At 33.3% G+C, this 17,638-nt stretch overlaps 1 protein-coding gene across 1 annotated transcript in view; it reads right to left on the reverse strand.

Moving 5' to 3' along the window:
- Nucleotides 1–17,638, reverse strand: part of LOC132696573 (protein vestigial) — a 60,763-nt gene that overhangs the window by 15,307 nt on the left and 27,818 nt on the right. The window contains exon 3 of the mRNA XM_060661469.1: nucleotides 16,241–16,408. Within this exon, the coding sequence (XP_060517452.1) occupies nucleotides 16,241–16,408 (168 nt within the window). The remainder of the gene's footprint in view (nucleotides 1–16,240; nucleotides 16,409–17,638) is intronic.

The raw sequence follows: 17,638 nt of genomic DNA on the forward strand, positions 1-17,638 counted from the left end.
ATCAGAACAGGCCATGATAGCGATAGTGATGCTGATATATTATGTGAATAATTTTAAGTAATTTAAGTAGGTAATAAAAATAATTTGTAATTTTATTTTAGATTTAAACTTAAATACATACATTAATAAATAAACATTGTTTAGTATCTTTCCTAACAAAACCCCAAATAATGACATTCTAAGCAAAGTACGGACCTGTTCGGCAATATTTCATTTGTACAGCTTGCCCGGGTCTTTGCTTAATTCGTATCAGTTAGTCACTTTCTTATATCTATGAACAGACTTTATCTCAGGGCTCTGACTTAGGCCCATATTTATCAATGATATAGCTGCCTGTTTCCAAAAGGCTAATTACCTTCTTTTTGTCGATGAACTAAAAGATTTCTCGATTGTTCGATCGATCGATCGAACTCGTGAAGGTTCAATCTATCAAAATGAATAAGTATTTCGTTTCACTGCCTTCGCGATCCTATAGTTTACGAATATAACGAATATACTTGGATGGATGAAAACCTAAAAGCGGTATCACATGTTAAATGCCTTGGCGTGCTCTTAGAAAGCGGCTTTATCTTTGACAATCATATTATTAATTAGATTTTCAAAATTGAATTCAATATTCAAATTCAAGTCCCTTATTGTGCACTGGTTCGACCCCACTTAGAATATGCTTCATCTCTATGGAATCCTGATTATAAATGTCATATTCTTCGAACCGAACAACTCTAGCATCGTTTCTTTCGTTATATGGCTTTTAAGTTGGATGTCCACATTGATTATGTGGCACATGATAACTTATTAAGTTTGAAAACGCCTCCTTCTTGTTGTTCTGTCAAAAATTGCGTTTTTGGTACCAATACGAATAACTCGTCCAAATAGCACATTTTTTGTACCGTGCCACAGGACCAACTATGGACGTAAGGGTGCAAGGGTGAGTAGGCAAACATTTGGTCTCATCTCACTACTGAGGGTAGGTTTAGGAATCAGATACAAGCCAGCATAACAACATAATATAGCTTACATTATTTATTTACTTTTTCTTCTTAACTCGTGTAGCAGCCAACCCTGTAATTTAACTGTGCATAACAAATAAATAAACAAGTAAAATGCTTTTATTTTGTTTAAGATGGGTACAAAACGGAATTTCTTATATCTTCAGAACTAACTCTAAAGGTAGAATAAGGAAAAATATAAAGTGCACAAAAGTGCAAAGGAAAAACGCAATATGCCTAACAGCAAAGATAAAGGAAATCGCAGATAAGGTTATGGAAAAATAAACAGACAAAACACGTACGACAGTTTTTTATGTATTTAACCTGTCTTGTGCTTTTATAAAAACTATAGGCTTTTCTCAAGACTAACACTAAAAGCAGGTAAAACGTGAATAGACTTATAGACAAGAAAATATTTAGAAATATACACAGGAAATTTGGTTACAATGAAGTAAATTAAGGAAAACGTTATTTATAAATCAACCGACAAAACAAGTACGAGAATTTATTTATTTTCCCTGTCAGGCAAGTTCAGTCAAACTTCCTTATTTTCCATAGCCATTTTTATGGGGTGACGCCCGGGATCATACGGTTTCAGTCTTTAGCCTAAGGAAAAAGTAAATAAGTTGTTGATCAGAGAACTTCACTCTTCCTGGTCTCGTCATCTATCAGAATTTGATGGAGATTAATAGCAAGAGTGATTTACTACTGATATCCATGGTCACGAAACAAAATCAGCTTAGTGGACATTACGAGCATATCATGATAAATCATTTATGTAAACGTCAAATGTAATTTTAAACATCTCGGCTATTAGGCGAAATTCAGAACAATTTTCAACATTGCTATTTGTTGAACTGAGGTGGCTTTTACTTGATGAAAATCGATTTATCAAAATAAATAAGAACTAAAAGTTCAGATTTTCACGAAATTATATATTTTGGCATGACAATGCCATGTCTTTATCAAATTTGATAAAGACACGGTGTTGTCGAAACAATTGTCATGTAAAAATATACAATTTCGTAAACTTTTAGTTCTTATTTATATTGCAATTTGTCTCTTTCTGTTTATATATTAGACAAGTCATAGGACGCAATAACAAAATTCAAGTTCAACATTTTATGAAATTGTTTTATGAAATTTTTAAGGTATTACTGAAGATATATTAACAAATTTGAAAATACTGGTTGAATTGGTGCGTTCTTAATCTACATTATTCTAATAATTTACTCACTTCAATCTTCACTTTAACCTAATAAATATAAAGGCATAAAAAGCTTTATTAATGCAGCCGATGCCGACTAGCAATTCTGACAGCATAGAGAAGTTCGGTAATCTTTGAATCTAAAGGTCCATATCTACATTAGCTGCTCTGCTAAGACTTACACAGCATCCATATACATATTCTTAATGTCGTGTCAATGCTAAAGTTAATTATAAGAATTTCAATTAAAAGTAAATCATAAACATCTTAAATTTTAAGAAACATGGTGCTGCCATTTCCGTATTGAAAGAAAATTAAACTAAGTCAACGAAAACACAACCAAGAGTGACTGTTCGATGACGTTTATAATTATAATTATATAATTTTTACCAGGCCAACTAGATTGCTAGATGCATTTTATAAGAAAGAGCGTCGACTTTTATGTAGAAATGACTTGACGTCCGGAAATAGTATATAATGCAGCAAGTGCGGTAAACGGCATTTGCGTCAGGAGTTCATTTGGCACGAACACACTGACAGAGCGTAGCGGTGCGAGTGCTTAATAAAGAAGTGACTTAAAAAGTTTACCAAACGTGTTGCATATTATACTTTTTCTATTAACCAAAACAATATCTTTGTGTACCATTTTTCTTCCTCAAAAATACGCAACGCAAATCTACGTAGCAATACGGTTGCTACTGGTAGAAACGAAAAAAGTGTTGAACGCCTTCTTGGTGCACAGATATCTAGAATATCTAGAAATTATATTTAAAAAAAGGTTCTTCACCACCCTGTATCTCATGCAAAAACGTTCATATTGAAGTCTTTTTCCCATCATGAGTCAAATAATTATCTCCTTCGTTATTGACACACCGTTAAGGAAAACCTTGCAAATATGAATAACAAAAATGGCAGAACGTGGAAACTTTCGCCATCAGCAAACGATAATCGCTAAATAACCGCCCCTCTGGTTGATAATAAAAATAACTCCGTTATATTATAACGTCATGCCGATATAATATCGGATAAATAGTTATTCATCTAATTTATGGCGCATAACTGCAAATATCCCGGCAATTTCATGCGATGCATTAATCGGGTTTCAATTACCAATAATAAATTACCGGTAGTAATTTCAAGCATTAATTTTATGCGTGTCATATACGCGTTCGGTTTTATAAATAAATGAATGAACGATTCGAGTGCCAAAACTTTTTTTATCGCCATTGTGACATTGCGAGGAAGTTGGGGACATCAAACCAATAGTTTAATCACTTAAAACTACTAGTCTTGAATTATGTGCACATCGCTTTTTTTATTTTCACTCCATATAATTATTCCCACTTATGTGTCAACATTCTAATAAGCATTTTTTGCTAATGAGATCAAAATTTTGTTTCCTCTTAAGAAAGTGGCAACTTATCCTTCGAAAAACCTACATTTATTAATGGAAACAATGAAAGCTACATTTTTACTTAACACTTCGCTCTTTTAACCAAACACAATAATAACCAACATAATATATTTATATTAAAATTGTTGACATACTACTAACCAAGCATACGCTTTTATTGAAATTAATAAGTTTGTCAAAATCTTCATAACACAATATAGAAAAAAAAATTGAACATAAATTTTTCGGCTGAAAAAAAATCGATTAGATCGCTGACGGATATGGGTTATTCGTAAAGAATGATCAACTTCTAAACGGGAGATACTAGATTATGAAAATCTGAAATAATGTTTAATAGAAAAGGTATTATTCTTTGTGTAGGCTGTCTAACTCTGTTTGTTTTTTAGTGGGCTTGCGGCATCCCAAAAAAATCTGCTAACTAAACAAAGCTATATCCAAACGAAGGCAACCTAATCTTCTTTTTAGAAGTCTATATAACCGTTTAGGTGAATGTTTAGGTGCTGCAAAAAGTATCACCGTCAATAAAGAACACGCAATCCGTGTTTTGGACAATCTAGTACGGCGATGCGAATAAGTCAATCGTTTATTTACAGAATTTTAAGAAAAAAGAAACTTCTGCTTTAAGATTTAGCAACTCGCCTACAATTTGCTCATTATTTTTAATGAAATTCTTTTTACAAGACGAAGAATTTCTAATTGGAAAAATGATCATTTCTTTGATTCCGAAAATCCACGGGCTTTAAAAGCAAAACATTTTCAGCATGAGGTTAAGATGAATAACTGGACTTCGTTATTTAAAGCATCGTTAAACTTCACCATCCGCCTTAAGGTAAAGTATGTGGCGGTTAGTGCATGTTGAGGCACCACCACACTTTGCGTTGCCAATTCGGCAATATTTACATGACCTACTAATCCTAATCGGTTTATTGGCAGTGCAATTAACTTCATTTGTGGATCAACGAGGCCAGACTTAAACCCTCTCGACTTTTCAATATATGAAGGATTTGCAACAAACTGGATAAGTTCATTCTTTGCAGGAGTTACGGCAGAGCAACAACGATCCGCGAATATCTTTAGAAATAATAGAAGTCCTAAGTATTTTTTTAAAAAATGAGAAAAAGTGCCTTGAACTTTTGAAATGCAAATGAGTCAAAAATCAACAGAGTTAGATGATCTAAGCAAGAGTACTTTTTCTTTGAAAAATTGAAAATTCTTTCAGACTTTCATGACGTTTCAACCAGCTTAGAGAGTTAATCTAAATAATGCCGTGAAACTAATTCAAATTCAAATTCGTAATTGTCATGTCAAAGAAACTAGAATTGGTCATTCTGTTGACCTACGCTGTATTTTGAACTCGTTTGTTATTTTATAAATTTCTTTTCCAATAGCAGAGTGCATTAGCCTGATAAAAGTCACCTTTTTCACAGTTTTACATCTACACAGTAAGTTTCCTGTACACCCCTAAAGCTACCCTTTTAGGATTTTCTGGTCCGATTTTTTGTATGGCAAATGATCTTTTAACTTGTCGAATGTTAATTTATGTGGAATTTAATTTGTTGCTTTTCAAATGTTTTTAGCCCTATTTATTTTTAGTTCGGTATTTATAATTTCATCTACTTTCCCCTGTAAAATACCCAATTAAACACCAATCTAGCCTGCGGAAAGCGTCATTTTACCACGTCAGTTTCGTTTCCCACGGATTTTTTTTTAACGTTTGTCAATTCTGACGGTCATGTCAGTGAATGTATTCGTGTTGTTTTGCAAAAATGTACCCAAAAAGTAACGGCCGCAGAAAAAGTATAGTGTGCAATACGTTTGGTAAATTTTTGAAGTCACTCCTTTTTTAAACACTCGCTCTGCTTGTGCTTAATAATCGCGTGACTCAAATGCCGTTACCACACTTGTTGTGTAACATACTAGAAACATATTACTAGCTTACTATAATGGCCTATTGAAATATTTTAGAAAATACTGACCCTTAATTATTGTAAGTTGGTTTTTATATTCTTAAGATTTCTTACATTTGACAACTCGTCGATGTTTTGAATTTTGATAACTTAGGTTGTATTATAATCTCGTTTCTTCTTTTTTGGTACCATATTTCGTTAGTTAGTTAGTCTATATTCTTGACAATTTCATATTTATTTTTTTTACTGTTTGTCGATTCGAAAACTTCAGGATGCCCCACGAGGCGCTGCGATGGTCCGACGAAGAATTCCGCAGTACAGTGGCAGGCTGCAGAATGTTCAGTGTCGCCCCGCGTTAATATTTTACCAAGCGGGGGGACAATTTTTGACCGGAGTAAATCATTCGGAAATTTATGTCAGTTCGCGGCTACTAATTACTTTCATAAATCCATCAGGTCCAAAAATATTTGGTCGCCCGGCCGAGATGGCTATCTCGGGCCGTTTATTTTCCGCTTTGATTCGGTGGACACCGAATACGACTTCTTGTATCTGGTCGTGGCTGCGTTTTATAATCATAAATTAACAGGTTCTAAGAATCTCATTTGTGCCCTTTCGTTGATGCTGTGCGCTATACCGCTGGGGGCGATAAAAAGAAGACGTAACAACCTTTCTATTTAATTAACACAATTTTGGGAGATTTTATAGCTTTGGCTTCCTTGGTAGTGCTATATTTTACGGACCGATAGTATCGCACTTACCCGATTAATTTTAACACTGTTATTTTTTTGTTTCGTTTGGTTTTACATAAAAAAAAGTTACACGTGTTACACATTTTGGACCTACGATTGTTTGCTACTGTCTGCCTATAAGTGTTTAAGATCTGGGATAATCCCTGAGCTAATGACATTAGATATGAACAAAAATCTATATACCCACATTCCAATAGCTATACAGCATACTATATATAAGAACAAATATATTGGTAAGACAATTTATTTAAAAACCGAAAAATGGAGTAAAAATGGCGAAAATAATAGGACGGTACTGACTAAATGTTATGACATAACTACATTATGCGTGTGTGTATGGTGGAAGTGACTTTCTCTGCATAGTACAGGGTTATTCTTTACATTTGCGGATCCACCTGCAGGGGGTAACTTAGACTTGTAAAAGAAAACAAATGAGCATCGTAAAAGTTCAGATATAGTAGCAAGTATTTTATTTTCAAATGGAACACCGTATATATATATTTTCTTTTATGACTAAAGATCTTTTAGACAAATTAGACAATTATTTATTTCCAAATGCATTTATATTTTGAAGTACACTTTTAACTAGTGGGAAGGTTATTGTAGAGTTTAACCGGTAGAACCAACAGGTTCTAGCCATAATAGTAAAGTAACAAAAGCTGAACAACAACCTTATATCTCAATCGATAAGATAGATACGCATAAACTAGCAGTTTCTTAAGTACTGCATCAACCTGATTAGCGCCCGTAAAGTGTTGGTCAATAAAAACTTCCAGATATTTCACAACTCTGGTTTGTTTAACCGTTTTATTATTTAATTTAACAAGAAAAGCCCTATTTAAATCTGTCAAGCTAAAAAGCATCATTTCCGTATTCGATTCATTTAAAACAAGTCCATTTTAATTGCAAAAAGTTATCATTTTATTCACCGCACAGGTTGATATTTTGGATAAAATAGCTAAACTAGCATTTGAGGTTGTGATGACCGCATCGTCTGCATATGTAGCAACGTAATGACTAGGAAATTCTTGCATAATGTTATCAAAGAAAATTATTAATAAAAGCGGTCCCAGCTTCGTTGAGGTACTCCACTGATAACTGGAGCATAAGATGAACTAACAGAGATATCATTATTTTTTAAATTGGCTTTTTATTCTCTAACAGTGAGGTAAGATACAATAACTAATTTCGCACTTACAGAATTTAACGAGCAATAATTCTATGCCTATCACATCAAAGGCTCTCCTCAAATCAAAAAAAGACTTACTAGACTCTTCCAAACGAGATAGAAAAAATTCACTTAACCACTTAAAAAATTTTCTTTACTCAAAAATGCTTCTAATATTTAATAAAAGCATTTTTCGAAGATTTTTCCAGAAAACCGAAAATAGATAACCCGGTAATTAGACATCAAAAAACTGCCTCCCCCCTTATTGATAGGGACTATAACTGCATTTTTTAATGCAGATAAATCATGGGTGCTAACAGACTGTCAGCAACAAACTCGATAAGAGAGCGCGGAAACCCGTCCTCACCAGTTTAATGATTTTTACTAACAGATAAAATAACCTCGACTAATTCATGCTCCTCATAAAAGCTTAAAAAAGTGAGTGTGGTATTATTTTATATTTTAATTTTTTGTTTTTATTGGTGATTTATTTTTATTTATTATTTTGTTTACATATTCTATAAAAAAAATATTAAAGTTCTCAACAGCTTCCTGATAGTTAACGAATCGGTCCCTGTTCTCATTAATAAAATAATCTGGTTATTTGATCTGGAGAACAAATGAGCGTATTAGAATTTTTAATGTTTTGCTCGTGAAGTTTTTTTATAGTTTTGTCCGTGTAAATAAATTTTGGTCTTTTGTATATTTTATCTCGAAGATATTGACCTTCCTCTATAAGTTCCCCCGACAGCCATGACTTGCAATCGATTGACTTTTGGGTAAAGCATTTCTCCAGTGGAAATGAGGTGGACATAGAGTCTTGAAAAACAGCTAAGAACTTATCCAATTTCATACCCAAAGGACAACCCATCTGGAATACTGAGTTCCAATCAATCTTGGAAACCGATTCACAGAAATCTTTCCCGAGCTAAAAACCTTTTGAAATAGAACGATTTTTTGTGGTGGATAGATGATTTCAAAAATATTGATGTTGATATTTGGATAAGCCGTTCTTGAATTATTGTTTTATGTTTGAATTTTTGATTAACTAATCAGATGTTGATCTAGTTGGCCAGGCATTCAGTGTGACATATTGTGTCGCTTTACTTTAAATCGAAACATTCAGTTATGAAAATGGGAAGAAAGAAGAGGAAGAAAAACTTCAAGTAGTTCGTCTGTTTTATTCCAATGATAATAAAATAGCTGCAGTTCAACGGCAACATCATCAGATTAATCCTGGGCCACGGGTACCGTCCGCTGACAATGAAAGTAAACGAAAGTTCAATCTCATATTACAAGATTCAGTCCATTCTCAAATATTATAAATATCACCCCTACAAATTTGTTTCGGTTCAAGGGTTATCTGAATTAAATAAAATTCAACAATATTGTCACGAAATGTAGAAGCATATTTTGGGAAAAAATATTTTTATTGATGAACCAATCGGAAAAATAAGGATTATTGGGCAAATGAAAACCCATATAGAATTCAACCACAATACCGATCCAGTTACTGAATAGCTAAATGACAGATATGATTGATAGGCAGATATGGCACAATTCAGTGTCCGGCTAATAACCCGGATCTAAACCCTCTTGATTTTCCACAATGGCAGACCTCAAAATATACGAGTGTCGAGTCAAAGAATTGAACAAGAATTATTCAAGCTCAAAAGAGATCATCCAGACTTTATTTTGTATGTATGTAAAATTGAAGCTAATATTATAAAATGTTAGGGAAATCATGGCAGGTACATAGAAATTATACTTGAGGTTATATTTTCATTATTGTTCGTTTAATTGTCGTTGTTATCGGTTTTATTATTGCTTGTTGTTTATATTATTGTATTTTTTTGTATTATTGGTTAATTAATACTTATTGACATAAAAAAGACGAACTACTTCAAGATTTTTTTATTCTGAGGAACCCATTTTTCTAACTTAAGGTTTAAATTTACGGAACACATGGCTAACTTGATCAGCATCTAGTTAGTTTATCAAAAATTTAAACTTAAATAATTAAAGAAGGGCTTATTCAAATATCAACAATATATTTTTGAAATCAGTCGTCATAAAAGAAAATATTAGGGTGTTCCATTAAAAAAATAAAAAACTTGCTACTGTTTCTCAACGTTTCAATGCGCATTTGTTTTCCCTTACAAGTCTAAAAGATAATACTATAAAAATTATACAACTTTTATATTAAAAGTTTTTCTCGGAGATTTTCGTTAACCCCTGTAGGTTGTTGGTAAGCAAATATAAAAAAATAACCCCGAACATGTCGATATGCCGCGAATAGGGTAAATAACATTTTCAAGAACTAAACTTGTGTCATAATTCCCGAAGAAGTGTGGAATCTGACGCCAAATTTTGAAGCGTCCAAGTAAGTGAGTGTTGTTTTTTCGCTATATCGCGTTCATTTGTTCTGAAATGCCCAATATAAACTTAAAATAATACATATAAAAAATGGGTGTTTTTTTTTATGTATAAAACTTTAAGTTGGCATTACTGTTTAAGATGGCGACCGATTTAACAGCTGTCAAGTGATTTATTCTCAGTTTGGTTTGGCAATTCATCATGAATTGACTCAAGCCTGAACAACGCTTACAAATAGTGCAATTTTATTTCGAAAATAGTTCTGTGCGGAATACGTATCGCGCACTACGTCCATTTTATCGTGGAACGTTTTCGCACCACGTTTACTCTTATTGATAACTCGCATCCCCAGAGACGCCGTACGGTGCGTACAGAAGAAGCTATTGTCCGCCATCGAGCACAGGAAAAACGAGATTGCCGTTGTTCCCGATTTTTATAAGCGAATTTTCCTTAGCGATGAAGCGCACTTCTGGTTGAATGGCTACGTCAACAAAGAAAACTGCCGCATTTGGAACGAAGCTAATCCTCAAGTGTATGTCGAAACACCGTTACATCCAGAAAAACTGACTGTTTGGTGCGCTTTATGGGCTGGTTTAATCATTGTCCGTACTTCTTCAAAAACGATGATGGCCAGAACGTTACAATCAATGGTGATCGGTATAGGGCTATGATTACTAACTCTTTCAGTCCTGAATTAAATAACCATGACGTCCAGGAGATATGGTTTCAACAGGACGGCGCAACATGTCACACAGCTTGTGCCACAATCGATTTATTCAAAGACACGTTTGATGACCGCCTAATTTCACGTTTTGGACCTGTGAATTGGCCTCCAAGATCTTGTGATTTAATACCGCTAGACTATTTTCTGTGGGGCTATGTAAAGTCATTGGTCTATGCGGATAAGCCACAAACGCTTGACCATTTGGAAGACAACATTCGCCGTGTTATTGCCGATATGGAAAAAGTCATCGAAAATTGGACGTCCAGATTGGACTACATCCGCGCCAGCAGTGACGGTCATATGCCAGAAATCATATTTAAAATGTAATGCCACAAGATTATCTTTCGGATAAATAAAATTCATGTCAATCGAATAATCCATCGCATTGCAACTTAAAGTTCTATACATCGAAAAAAAAACACCCCATATAACTGAGACCCAAGAAGAAAATGAACCTAACAATCCCCGAAAGCCTTTTAATGATATATCTTTAGTACAATTAGTCGCTGAACTAGAAACTTCAAAATGTCGAAAGGAAGAAAAATAATGAATAGTGGAAAAATATAAAGAAGTCTTGAAAGAAAAGGTTTGGAAAGGAGACGCGGAAGAATAATGATTTATTTAACAAATTTAAATCAATTACGATTACTTTTTGTTTAGTTTCAATCCTCTTAAAATTGTTATTTGTAAAATTTTGTAAAAATTGTAAAAATTGAATCAGCACAAGCACTTTTAGGTGGTTCCCAGACTTTTTTTCTCATAGACCACTTTGAAAACTTTGCTGGCTCCAATGGACCTCTTGTAACTATATTTCCAGGATATTATATATAAATTTTGACCCCCGTCGAGTTTCCCGAGGACCCTTACTTTGGGAACCACTCTCTTTTATAATGGAGACGCAAAAGCAGAAAGTGAGGAAGAATGTTCGTCCACTGGGTTGGGAGAAAAGTATACGAATATGTGAAAAACGGATAGAATTTCTACGATCCAAAAAGTGGCTGCACGAAGATTGTAAATAATATGGCTATTGGTGTCATTCAGAATTCACGATCTTACTCCCTTACTTATTACCATCTTACCGAGCGCAAGTGGAAGAAATGGTGGCGGGTGAAAACATTTTTGTTTTTTTTTTTAAACGTTATTGACTATTTCATTCAGAATGTAAAAAGAATTTTATTTTTGTGTAATGAAAGGAATAAAAAAGAACTATAGGCGTTTTAAATCTTGTTCACCATCTTTCTCTGCTTTAGACTATATGATTACGGATCATGGTATAGGTAGACAAGTTATTGTTAAAAACACTAGGCTAAATAAGAACTAACATCTTACGTTTATAACAAATCACATTGTGTTAAAATAAATAATTCGAAAGAATATTACAATAACCTCTGGAGTTCCAGAAGGACCCTACCTGTGCTCTCTTTTGTTCTCAATATTTTCTCAGCGACGTGGATCGGTGTTTCCGTTATTCTAAATTGCTGCTCTACACTGATGATCCAAAGATTTTCAAAAACATCTTATGTATTGATGATATTAACGACTGTATTTATACCGCCAGGTCAACACTGCGAAACATTTTCACACTTTAATAATGGAAGAAATTGCATCTACAGTTTCGGGGGTATGAACCTCAAAACAGTCAACGAGATAAAGTACCTTGTTATGAACACTAAATCCTCTTTTGAAAGTCATACAATGTCAACAGTTCAAAAGCATATCTAAACTTTATTTTGCTAATCATCAACGTATTTTAAAATCTTCATTCAATGTTGATTCCGTATAATTCGTTGCTCAGAAGCCTTTAAGTTTTGGTTAGTTTTTCTCTTTTATTGGCGTTGACCTTTAATACATAAAGCATAGAGCTCGTAAGTTGAAAAGCTACAAGCAAAGTTAATTTTTTATCCGAATTACAAATTTAAGAGAGGCTTGATTGACTTGCTCCTAATGTAATCTCAAATCCTATTATCAATTGTCCAACTCTACTCGAGAAGTTTTCGCTTCACTTAATCCAACTAGACCTAACACTTTTTTATAGGAACACTTTTAATACTAGCTCTGCAAAAAATTCACTCATTTCTAAGATGAAGCAATTTTATAAGACATTTTAATGTTTAATATAGATTAATTGAATATTGCCTTGGGGCGCTAAAACGTTTAGCATATCAAGTTATAAAGTGTACACTGTCTACACTTGATAAGCGGTAGTGACATAGCTGTGCGAAATGTTGCGTAATTTGAACATAAAATATAGACAATGAAAGTTCGACAATCTCTTAGTATTTCTACTGAATCATTGTTTACCACCTTCAAGCCAACGATACCAATATTGTTATCAAATCAAATTGATGATATCCGAAGTGATTCGTGAAAAACACCTAGAAAATTATAAGAATTTGAAAGAATCGGCCAAATTGATTTAGGAGCTCTTCAAAAATCACAACCTGTATATATCGATTTATCTAAAATCGTATTTCAATTGAAGAAAACTTAGAATCGCGAATACTATCTTATGTAGAGACGTACGTAGATATGTTTAATAATAAGCGTTTACTCGGAAACTATTAAACCAATTCTTATCTTTTCTAAAACCCGTCTTCATTGTACGATAAATGTTGTTTAACATTCCGTAAATGCCTTTTCGCAATAATAAGAGCCACTAAATGATTATACGAAGAATACCGCGAATTTTTCACATGTTTGTTTCGTATGCTGCTTTTCCTGTTTTGATAATGTAGAGCAATTTTGCTGCGATTTTATGTTTTGGTTAGAAACGTATTACCCAATATTATTTAATATTCAATTATAATTTAATGTTATTAATATTAACAAAACTATAACATAATAAGCATCAATATTTCAATAAAGTGGTGATAATTAACTGAAGGAAATTGATAGAATACAGTCATGGAGGGCAGAAAATTATTACTTCATGTCATGAGAGATGGAAGAGAACCTATTATTACTGAAACTGTTTTAGTCTACCCTTGCATATACAGCAAGCAGGTGTCGTTCGAATCAGATAAATTCAGGGAGCTAAATTAATTGGTAATATAAAAAGTTTCTTTTCTGTGCTGCGTGACAGTAAGAAGCCACTTGGCGTAGTAAATTTAAATCGTGAATTTTCATTTTTTAAGTTTGTTAAATTGATAAGGAAAGCGCTCTTACTCATATTAGTCATATTAGGCCACCTCAATTCTTAAATAACTTGGAAATAGAAATTGTGAAACGTCAAAACCGACTGAACTAATACAAAAGTACAAATTTTGACACTTAAGTGATCGATGTAGATATCACATTCTATTTAACCGTAATGCTAACCAGAACATACGAAATTAAACCAAACACTTTTTTTTATTTGAAGGGAATAATTTAATAATATTCGACGCATGTGAAAACTGAGGTTGGAATGATGGTAGCAGTCTGTTCCACATCTATCCAACAACGTCTCGCGCTTTAAATAATTATCTGTTTAATAATTTACAACAAATCACCTTTCTCTGAGTAAAACTAAAGGCAACTTTGACAGTTTGACGTTGTAATGAGTAAAAGTTTTAAAATGGGGATTGGTTGTAAAGATATAGTTTCATAAGCTTGAAATGCGCCAATAATAGGTTTAGAGTGTGATTTATAGCTTAGCCAAGGTAGGGTGCTAATGTGAGAGAGATATGGTGCAGCGGGTGAGGAGGCCATGTTCAATACATTTTAAATCACATATTTTATAGATTACGGTTATTTCGCTCGTAATTTTCCATAGGTTTTTGGGCAATTCTGAGAAAATTACATTGTAAATATTATTTAACGGCAAATTGTCTCTCTTAGATTTTTAGAGTAGACCCAAGGTAAGGCAGCGACTCTTGATTAAAACGCGAAAAAAAGATAAGAAATAAAAACCAAGAATCTGTTATCAGACTATGAAATATATGAGGAAATGTTCTTACAATGACATGGGTCAATGGATAATGGATCAAATTCTAGAGGTCATGGAAATAAGTCACAATATCTAACCTGTGTGGGAAAAAACGGCTCAGCCAAGGGTTGGTCGGTCAGGGTTGATATTTTATAAAATCGTTATACTTATTTGTATTTAGCGCCAGAAATGCTGCACACTTTGGTGATCGAGAACTAATTTTGTTTTAACGAGGTGCAGCAAACAAATTATTTACTAAAAACATAAAAATATTTAATATATGTACTCTATATGTAATAAATAATAATTATTGAATTGATATTTTTCACTGTAAAATCTAAATGAAGTCTTAAACGTGATGGGAAATATATCCTATGTTGAACTCGACACTTAATGTTGAAGAAAACGCTGGTCCGATATTAAAAAAAATGGTCAGCTGGAAACAATCCTAAGAAATCCAAGGTATTAATTTCGTTTTAGGACATTTTAATATGAGGTATATATTTCAGGTGCTTGTCGCCTCACCTCACCAAACTGAAGCCGGTGATATGGAAAGTAAACTTTCAATTTTAATTGTCAAAGTATCCGATACAAAAATGACTATTGAACGAATTTTACAGGTTCCAAACTTTTCTATTAATAATATTTACCGAAAATATGCCACTTTTCATCCAAGTTAAATTAGATGTTTTAATTGTCGGAATAAATTTAATTGAAAAACTGCTTAATTTAACAGCAAAACCTCTAAATGGTCATTTATTTCCGAGAACTTCATATAGACTTCTTGCTAATGCGGGGTAACTTATATGGTTTGAAGCTGAATTAAGTTGAATTAAGGAATAGCATTGTCATTACTTTAACGTTATACAAATATCTTGACGGGCTGAGACAATGTGTGCGAGTACTGCAGAAGGAATAATAAATCACAGCATAATATTTTTGTCTATCAACAACATAGTTATAAGCAATAAAAGCTTAGGTCAATGTACTACGTTTGCTTTTTTTTTTTAAGTGAATTTTTTAAATTAAAACGGTGTATGTGTGTATGTATTTTGCTTTTACAGAAACGATATTTGTGCTATTATAGATTTCTAAAAACCCCTCAAAAGTTAAGCCTGTTTAATTTAACTTTTTATGATATCACTATGAAATTTTTAATTTTTTTATATTATGTCTTGCACGAAAATGATTTATTGCCCCTCTCAGGAATTATTTTTTCCCACCTTATTTGGTTACCATTCATATTTATTCAACACTCTTCGCCCCACCCGTGCCTTGCCTAAATGGCTATATTTGCATCACAACAATAGCAATTTCATGATCGGTTTAGTTCTACGTCTGTGTTGAAGCGACACGGAGTATGGAGATCTTCGACAATGGCCGAAGAAAAACGGGAAGACCCCAATAATAAAATTCAAACATAAAAAAAAAGTTAACCTGAAGTTCTATCACCTCTAATGCAATTGCATTCATGTCTAAGGTGGATAGCTTTCCGACCCTCAAAACTTTGATATTACGAGCTGAATCTGAATTATCAGCTTAAGGAATAAACATTGGTAGTGGTAGTGCGAATTTACCATACTTTGAAAAGCTTAAAAAAGATGTTAATTATTGTCAACAATTTGGAAATAAATGATTTCTTGGATTTTTGCTGGATTGTTGCCAACAAAAGTTGGACAAAACAAGTTTAGATACTTTTGACGTTGGCAGGAAAAAGTACTAAGTTGATTGCCGCTTTGGGTGTCGATTTACTGCATAGGACATACCATCATTAGCCTATAGAAATATTACAAATTTACCTTTAGAATGCGTCGAGGTTTTATCTAACGCCCTGTTGAAGTGTTCGTCGACCACGGCCGCAGTGTCTCCTTGGTAATGCGTGAAGACGACGCAATTGGCAGACACGTATTGCGCCCTAGAACCGCCACCCCCGTCTTGGGAATCGTCATCGTCAGCTTGCTGATGACCTGAAAGTTCGAAACGTCGTGATTTTTTTCGGCTGTGCTTGGCAGTTGCGAGCGGCGAGCGCTCCGATACACCCAGTATATAATTAAACGTTCAGCATTAGCGAAATTTTAATCATTAATTAGTTAAGTCGGGGCCCCAAAGAAACTTGTCGTGGAATCCCGCAATCGGTTTTATTTTCCCGAAGGCGAACAATGGCGACGCTTTTTCAGCACATTTTTGCGCCGACCCGACGTTTCTGACCGAGTTCTTGGTACGAGTGTGATATGGGTTCATAAAATTTGTTTTAAGTCAATCATATTTGCAAAATCATCGATAATAAGTTACGCGAACGAAAAGATAATTGTTTTCATGTCGCCGTCGCGTTTTGGTATTAGTTTCGGAACCTCGTCGATTGAATTTTCTATGATTTTTGAGATTTTGAACAGTATAAATGAGAAACAATTATAACTATAACAGATTATAAGTACCTACTGTATGAAACGACAAAGAAGGTCTTTTTGCCTCGAAATGGTAATTTTAGGGAGTTTTAAATGCGCAAGATTCAAAATTTTCCAAGCGGTTGCAACACCCCCCTATGACGTAAAATAACAAATTCGTTGGAGGGTTGGAAAACATATTTAATTCTATTTACAGAGTGTCCTTGATTCTGTTATTTTCTGTTTTCTTAGTAGAAATGATGATGCATACTATAACTAAAAAGGATGATTTCTATTTTTTTGCTGAATTTGGTTGGGACTGAAAATGTTTCTAATTCACAATTTTATCAAAAACAGGGAAATCGTTGCCTTAAAGCATTTGTAGCGTTAATAGAATTGTCTATACACATTGGTGTTATTTGCATATAAAAAATAAAATTAAATAAATATTTTCCATTTTTTTAATAAAACCTAATAATATATATTTAGTGTAGATGGTCTACTTTTCTAAAGAGGCCACAGTCGAAAAGCTATTTTGAGCTTGTTCTTTCACAATAAAAACTTTAAAAATAACAAAAGTACTATACACTTAACAAATACTTACTAAATACTTATTACTATTATTATTTAAATAAAAAAATAAAAATAAAACAACATTTTAAAAATTTAAAAGTACATACCCAAAATTATATAGATAAGTCTTTTTTAAGGTTTCCTTAATAAGACAAAATAGAGCTCGTATATCTGTTCATAGGCAACAGGCAATACTTAAAAGTAATTTTGAAGTTGTTTTTCCATAATAAAAACTATAAA

Source organism: Cylas formicarius, unplaced genomic scaffold, assembly GCF_029955315.1.
Source record: "Cylas formicarius isolate icCylForm1 unplaced genomic scaffold, icCylForm1.1 PGA_scaffold_1__22_contigs__length_36826433, whole genome shotgun sequence".
NCBI classification, from domain to species: domain Eukaryota; kingdom Metazoa; phylum Arthropoda; class Insecta; order Coleoptera; family Brentidae; genus Cylas; species Cylas formicarius.